At 38.9% G+C, this 8,614-nt stretch overlaps 1 protein-coding gene across 1 annotated transcript in view; it reads left to right on the forward strand.

Annotated features, from left to right (window-relative positions):
• Positions 1–1,792, forward strand: part of IGSF5 (immunoglobulin superfamily member 5) — an 83,622-nt gene extending 81,830 nt beyond the window's left edge. Inside the window, exon 9 of the mRNA XM_023742140.1 lies at positions 1,697–1,792. Coding sequence (XP_023597908.1) covers positions 1,697–1,792 — 96 coding nt within the window. The remainder of the gene's footprint in view (positions 1–1,696) is intronic.
• Positions 1,793–8,614: the final 6,822 nt, after the last annotated feature.

Raw genomic sequence — 8,614 nt, forward strand, 5'->3', positions numbered from 1 at the left:
AGGGCTCAGCCTGGCCTCAACCCCCGCCTCCCCTTGCAGGGTCAGGCGCTGGGCTATGCAGTCCCGCCCTTCCCAGCCACGCCCCCAGGCGCCCTGAAACTCCTCCCCTCTCTCGCTGACTGAGGCATAGTCCCTCCTCTCCGCCCAGTGGTGGCGCTGCTGCCCTGCTAGCTGAGTCCTGGCTGGCAGGTGATGGGGTGGGTTGACGAGTTACTGCGCTGGGTGATGGCTGACACCACCATCCTGACGCCACTGTCTTGGCGGACCCTCCTGTGGCAGCTCGGGTCCGTGGTGGCACTGGAGTCATTTTGGTGTCACCCCCTCTGACAGTCAGGCAGGAATGGATTACCCGATCAGCAAGGTAAGCAAGTGTTTAGGGCATCGACAAACGGGCATCAGTTGTCCAAAGCAAAGACCCATAGATCCAAGCAGAGAGGACACAAGAAAAAGTGAGTGAACAGCAACGATTCAAGAAAGACTCAATTCATTATCCTTATTATGTACAGCAGTAAATAATGTTTGGCAGCTTAATTGTGATGAAATCATTGAAGAATTTGTAAGAGCAAAGAATAGAAAGAAACGTTTTTAGTTATAACATGTTAGAGATGAAAGATCTAAAAATAAAATGTATTAATTTGTTGTAATATTTGTTTTCTGATGATTAAATTTTCTTTGATGACATCTTTTCATTTGTTCGTTTATAATTATAGCATTTATTACAAAGCAAGCATCAAAACTGAAGCATGAGCTGTTTAAAACAAACTTGCTGAAAGTCAATTTTTCGTTGTGGGAGATCAACAGAATTTTACATTGATTGTTGAAGTAACTAAGTTCACTGACTCATTGCCTTTGTTGTAGAATTTGTGAAATATCCTTTTTGTAGAAAATGTGGTATATAGTAAAAATCTTAGTACCCCACATTCACTAAAAATGTTATAATCCAGTTCATCTCATTCCACCGAAATGGCATACGCCACTTTTGTGTTCAATCACTAATATTATAGTTATATTTAAAAAGAAGTTATATCATGGATAGCTAAGACACCCACACACACACACATACTTTCAAATCCACCAGGGGCTTCTTGGAAACCATTTGGGGCAGTTCTACTCCGTCCTCTAGGGTCACTATGAGTCAGAACGGACTTGACGGCAACGGGTTTGGGTTTTCTTTTTGGTATGTCTAACTCACATATCCCATTCCATTGTATGAGTAATTAGAGGAGGGGGCACCACAGATTGTCAGTGCTTAGGGCCCTCACAGCCCTGGTGTCAGAGGGTGTGGTCTGAACCCCCTGAACTTGTCTAGCGATGCCACTGATCAGTTCTTGCCCTCTCCTTTTGTAGGTTAAAAATCGTTTATATTTTCATTCAAAATCTGGCTATGTAAAGCCAGAACTTCCATAGGAAAATTGAAACAGATAAAACAAAAAACAATGAACCTTCCAGTCATTTGCCTTCAAAGAAACAAATATTGGACTATTTGAATTGGATTGCTCTTTGAGCCCTGGACTTGGAAACCTTCTAGAGTGTTGTGTTATTAAAAATAATAAAGTAAAAGAAGAATACATTTAAACATTTGTTATTCCTCTTGCACCTTAATTTTATCCTATCTGATGAGTGAAGCTTCCTTGTCAAGTGTACATTTTATTATAATATCAACCAATTAAACTGGATCTCTTCTCTTTGTTACCAGGGACCTGATGAACGTCAGCCAGCCCAAGCTACTCGTCCATATGTTTCGTTTATTATGGCCAGTCCGAAGAAGGTCAGGAACGTAACGCTGGTATAGTGAAGACTCTCCTTGGGCTCCATTTTGCATGAAGATGTCAATATTTCGTCCTAACACGGGGCTCAAGTTTGCCAACATTATCTAGAAGAACTGATGTTGGAATCATTGAAACTCATATTTTATAGTGAGAGAAAGAAACAACCTTCCCAGCTTCCAAAGTAGAATTTGACTTTTAAAATGTTTGAAGATTTCAGTGAATTCCTTCAAGATGCTAAATAAAAAATACAAACTCATCATAAAATTTCTCATCGCTCAGCACTCCTGCTCGCGAATCCAATAAGTGATAGCCAAGTCTATATTTTACCATGATGTAAAACGTGTTTTTATTATCCTAAATCACACTGAGATGATATTTATGTGTTTTTTAATATGTGGGGCATTATTGTCGGTAGGCTATCAGTGAAAGAAGAGGATAAATATTAGGAGTCAATCAGACATCTAAAATTGTCTGGCAAGTCAGAACTCTTATTTCATAGGTTAAAAATAAGATTAAGTTCTAAAGCTGATGTACACCTTCCTGAATATCTCAGTGTTGAATATTTACAGGAAGACATTCATTTTTATCTGCTCCCTTATCAGGCTGTTCTTGTGTCTTCAAATGAGTTAGATGTGAATTTATGCTTTGTAGGAATGTATTTCACATACTACAAACGCTTTGGAAAAAATTGCAAATGGGCACTGTGTTCTTTAATATATAAAAAAGAAAAAACCAAAAGCTTGTATTGCTTTTTTTTTTTTTAACCTTTACTATCAGCAGAGTTTCCAGACTAAGACAGTCTAGGAAGAAAAGCCTGGTGATCTACTTTCAAAAATTAGCCAGTGAAAACCCCATGGATCACAACAGTCTGATCCTGTTATGTATGAGGTTGCCATGATTCGGGGATCCATGTGATGGCAGCTAATGACAATTGTTAACAAAAGCTAACACAACAATTCAGCTGTGTTGGAGTCAAGCATTTTCCATGAAGGAAAACAGGAGATCCCTATAAAACACCATCACATCTCCTTGCCTATCTGTCTTTGATGCTTGTATATCTATCTGCCTTATTAAAGTCAATATGAACGTTATTATTCAGACTGAGACTGATGCTTTTTCCAAACGTTTTTCTTTTTTAAAATAGATAATGTTGTTGTTGTGTGATGCCGAGTCGATTCCAACTCATAGTGAATCTATATGACAGAGAAGAACTGCTCTATAGGGTTTCCCAGACTATAATTTTTATGGGAGTGGATCATCAGCTCTTTTCTCCCTCGGAGCCTCTGGTGGGTTCTGGTGGGTTCAAACTGATGACCTTCCATTAGCAGTCAAGTGCTTAATCGTTACACCACTAGAGATCCTAATACAGACATACTCAGTGAATTCCACTGCCCACCCTTTCATATCTACAGAGGCAGCATATTATTTGGCTGAACTCTGAACTGACTGGTAAAGATTTCTATGTTGTTTTTCTTAGCTGCCGTCAAGTCAGTTCCAACTCATAGGGACACTATGTACAACAGCACGAAACACTGCCTGGTCCCGTGCCATTCTTGTTATGCTTGAGCCCATCCTTGCTGCCACTGTGTCGATCCATCTTGCTGAGGATCTTCCTCTCTTTCGCTCATCCTCTGCCTTACCAAGCATGATGTCCTTCTCCAGAGACTTGTCCCTCCTAATAACATGTCCAAAGTACCAAGGCCACACAGTTGAATGCCTTTGCATAGTCAATAAAACACAGGTAAACATCTTTCTGGTATTCTCTGCTTTAAGCCAAGAGCCATCTGACATCAGCAATGATATTCCTTGTTCCACATCCTCTTCTGAATCTGGCTTGAATTTCTGGCAGTTCCCTATCCATGTACTGCTGCAACTGCTTTTGAATTATCTTCAGCAACATTTTACTTGCATATGATATTAATATTGTTCGATAATTTCCGTATTCTGTTGGAGCACTTGTCTTTGGAATGGGCACAAATATGAATTTCTTCCAGTCGGTTGGCCAGGTAGCTGTCTTTCAAATTTCTTGGCATGGATGAGTGAGCACCTCCAGCACTGCATCTGCTTGTTGAAACATCTCAGTTGGTATTTCATTAATTCCCGAAGCCTTGTTTTTCACCAATGCACTCAGGCAGCTTGGACATCTTCCTTCAGTACCACATGTTCTTGATCGTATGCTACCTCCTGAAATGGTTGAACGTCAACCAATTCTTTTTGGTACAGTGACTGTGTATTCCTTCTATCTTCTTTTGATGCTTTCTGTGTCGTTCAATATTTTGCCCATAGAGTCCTTCAATATTGCGATTCAAGGCTTGGAATTTTTCTTCAGTTCTTTAAGTTTGAGAAGTGCCCATGTGTTCTTCTCTTTTGGTTTTCTATCTCCAGGTCTTTGCACATTTCATGATCATACTTTGTCTTCTCTAGCCGCCCTTTGAAATCTTCTGTTCAACTCTTTTGCTTCATCATTTCTTCCATTTGCTTTAGCTACTCTATGTTCAAGAGCAAGTTTCAGAGTCTTTTCTGATATACATTTTGGTTTTTTCTTTCTTTCCTTCCTTTTTAATGACCTTTTGCTGCATGTATGATGTCCTTGATGTTATTCCTCATCTCGTCTGGTCTTCGTTCATTAGTGTTCCATGTGTCAAATCTATTCTTGAGATGATTGATAAATTTAGGTGGGATATACTCAAGGTCATATTTTGGCTCTCGTGGACTTGTTTTAACTTTCTTCAACTTCAGCTTGAACTTACATATGAGCAATTTATGGTCTGTTCTGCAGTTGGCCCCTGGCTTTGTTCTGACTGATGATACTGAGCTTTTCCATTATCTCTTTCACCAGTACAGTTGGTTTGATTCCTGTGTATTCCTTCCAGTGAAGTCCACCTATATAGTTACTGTTTATGTTGTTGAAAAAAGGTATTGGCAATGAATAAGTTGTTGGTCTTGCAAAATTCTATCACGCAATCTCTGTCATTGTGTATATCAACCAAGGCCATATTTTCCAACTAACTATCCTTCTTCTTTGTTTCCAACTTTCGTATTCCAATGGCCAATAATGTATGAATGTGTCTTGATTGCATGTTTGATCAATTTTAGACTTCAGAAGTTGGTGAAAATCTTCAATTTCTTCATCTTTCGCATTAGTGTTCGGTCGTAAATTTCAGTAATAGTTGTATTAACTGGTCTTCCTTGTAGACATAAGGATATGATCTTATCATAACAGCATTGTGCTTCAGGATAGATCTTGGAATGTTTTTTCTTTTAATTTTTATTTTTTTATTGTACTTTAGATGAAGATTTACAGAACAAATAGTTTCTCATTAAACCGTCCGTACACATATTTTATGACATTGGTTAACAACCCCATGACATGTCAACACTCTCCCTTCTTGATCTTGGAGTACTTTTTTTTTTGGGGGGGGGTAAAAATATACATAGCCAAAGATACACCATTTCAAAAATTTCTGCAAGTACAATTCAGTGACACTGATTACATCCTTCCAGTTGTGCTGCTACTCTCACTATCCTTTTCCAAATTATTCCGTCACCATTATCTTCAACTCACTGCCCCCTAGGCTTCCCATCAATCCTTTTGAGTTACTGTTGTCAAATTTGATCTCACATAGATAATTCTTTTTCTTTTTGTACTTTAGATGAAGGTTTACAGAACAAATAGTTTCTCTTTAAACAGATAGTACACATACTGCCCTATGACAATGGTTAACAACCCCACGACATGTCAACACTGTTGCTTCTCAACCTTGGGTTCCCTATCACCAACTTTCCTGTACCCTCCTGCCTTCTAGTCCTTGTCACTGGACTGCTGTGCCTCATTCATCCCGTTTTGTTCTATGGGGAGGTCCAACCCCCAGAAATGTTCTTTTTTTTTTTTTATTGTGCTTTAGGTGAAATTTTATGGAGCAAATTAGTTTCTCATTCAAAAATTTATACACAAATTGTTTTGTGACATTGGTTGCAATCCTTGAGATGTGCCAACACTCTCCCCTTCCACAACCCAATTCCCCGTTTCTATCTGTCCTTTTTCCCTGTCCCTTCTTGCCTTCTCATCATTGCTTTTAGGCAGGTGTTGCCCTTTGGTCTCATATACATGATCGAACTAAGAAGCACGTTCCTTACATCTGTTATTGTTTATTTTAAAGATCTGTCTAATCTTTGGCTGAAGGATGAAGTTTGAGAGGGTTTTTAGTTTTTGGATTTAACTTATAGTTCTTCTATAAACATTCTTGTATGTATCTTTTTTTTTTTAAATTGTACTTTAGATGAAGGTTTACAGAAAAAACTAGCTTCTTATTAAACAGTTAGCACACATATTGTTTTATAACATTGGTTAACAACTCCACAGCATGTCGACACTCTCCCTTTTCTAACTTGGGTTCCCTATTACCAGCTTTCCTGTCCGCTCCTGCCTTCTAGTCCTTGCCCCTGGGCTAGTGTGCTTCTTAGTTTCATTTTGTTTTAGGGGCCTGTCTAATCTTTGCATGAAGGGTGAACCTCAGGAGTGACTTCATTACTGAGCTAAATGGGTGTTCAGGGGCCATAACTCGGGGTTTCTCCAGTTTCTGTCAGACCAGTAGGTCTTGTCTTTTCTTTTTTTTTTGTGAGTTAGAATTTTGTTCTACATTTTTCTCCATCTCTGTTCAGGACCCTCGATTAGGTGATCCCTGTCAGAACAGTCAGTGGTGGTAGCTGGGCACCATCTAGTTGTAGTGGACTCAGTCTGGTGGAGGCTGTGGTAGCAGTGGTCCATTAGTCCTTTGGACTAATCTTTCCCTTGTGTCTTTAGCTTTCTTCATTCTCTCTTGCTCCCAAAGGGGTGAGATGAGTGGAGGATCTTAGATGGACGCTCATAGGCTTCTAAGACCCTAGATGCTACTCAGCAAAGTGCAATGTAGCACATTTTCTTTATAAAATGTTATGCCAATTGAGCTAGATGTTCCCTGAGACCATGGTACCCACAGACCTCAGCCCAGTAATTCAGTCCCTCAGGGAATTTGGATGTGTCTATGGAGCTTCCATGACCTTGCCTTGTACAAGTTGTGCTGACTTCCCCAGTATTGTGTACTGTCTTACCCTTCACCAAAGTTACCACTTATCTATTGTCTATTTAGTGTTTTTCCATCCTCACTCCTCCTCTCCCTTGTAACCATCAAAGATTGTTTCTTCTTGTGTGTAAACCTTTTTATGAAGTTTTATAGTAGCGGTCTCGTGCAATATTTGTCCTTTTGTGATTGACTTATTTCACTCAGCATAATGCCTTCCAGATACATCCATGTCGTCAGATACTTCACAAATTCATCACTGTTCTTTATCATTGTGTAGTACTCCATTGTGTGTATGTACCATAGTTTGTTTATCCATTCATCTGTTGATGGGCATTTCGGTTGTTTCCCTCTAGTTGCTAGTGTGAACAATGTTGCAATGAACGTGGGTGTGCATATGTCTATTCTTGTGACGAAACTTATTTCTCCAGGATATATTCCTAGGAGTCGGATTGCTGGATCATATGGTATTTCTATTTCTATCTTTCTAAGGAAGCGCCATATCATTTTCCAGAATGGTTGTACCATTGTGCATTCTCAGCCACAGTGCATAAGAGTTCCAATCTCCCCACAGCCTCTCCAACATTTGTTATTTTCTGTTTTTTTGATTCATATCAGTAATGCTGGGTTGAGATGGTACCTCATTGTGGCTTTGATTTGCATTTCTCTAATGGCTAGTGATAGCCAGCATTTCCTCAAGTGTCTGTTAGCCACTTGAATGTCTTCTTCCATGAATGTCCGTTCATTTTCTTTGTCTTTGTGTTGTAGAGATGTTGGATTTTCCTGTAGATTTTAGAGATTAGAACTTTGTCAGATTTGTAATAGCCATTTTTTTTTTCTCAGTCTGTAGGTTCTCTTTTAACTCTTTTGATGAAGTCTTTTGATGAGCCTAAGTGTTTAACTTTTAGAAGATCCCAGTTATCTAGCTTATCTTCTGGAGTTTGTGTGTTGTTAGTTACAGTTTGTATCCTGTTAATGCCATGTATTAGGTCCTCTAGCGTTGATCCTATTTTTTCTTCTACGATCTTTATAGTTTTAGGTTTTATATTTACGTCCTTGATCCATTTTGAATTAGTTTTTGTGTATGATGTGAAGTATGGGTCCTGTTTCATTTTTTTGAAGATGGACATCACTTTCGCCAGCACCATTTGTTAAAAAGACTGTCTTTTCCCCATTGATGGACTTTGGGCCCTTGTTGAAGATCAGGTGACCATAGGTGGATGGATTTACATCTGGGTTCTCAATTCTGTTCCACTGGGCAATGTAACAGTCATTGTACAAGTACCACACTGTTTTGAGTACCATAGCTGTATAGTAGGTTCTGAGGTCAGGTAGTGCAAGTCCTCCTACTTTATTTTTCTTCTTCAATAGTGCTTTGCTTATCTGGGGCTTCTTCCCTTTCCAAATAAAGTTAATGATTAGTTTTTCCATCTCTTTAAAGACTGTTTTTGGTATTTGGATCAGGATTGCATTGTATTTGTAAATTGCTTTGGGTAGAATTGTCATTTTCAAATGTTGAGTCTACCTATTCATGAGCACTGTATGTTTTTCCGTTTATGCAGGTCTCTTTTGGTTTCTTGCAGTAGTGTTTTGTAGTTTTGTTTGTATAGGTCTTTTACATCCCTGGTTAGATTTATTCATAAGTATTTTATTTTTTTAGGGGCTGTTATATATGGTATTATTTTCCTGATTTCCTTTTCATCATTCTCTTTATTGGTGTACAGGAATCCAACAGCTTTTTATGTTTATCTTGCATCCCGTTACTCTGCTGAATTTTTCTATTAG

Source organism: Trichechus manatus, unplaced genomic scaffold (genome assembly GCF_000243295.1).
Source record: "Trichechus manatus latirostris isolate Lorelei unplaced genomic scaffold, TriManLat1.0 scaffold00202, whole genome shotgun sequence".
NCBI classification, from domain to species: Eukaryota; Metazoa; Chordata; class Mammalia; order Sirenia; family Trichechidae; genus Trichechus; species Trichechus manatus.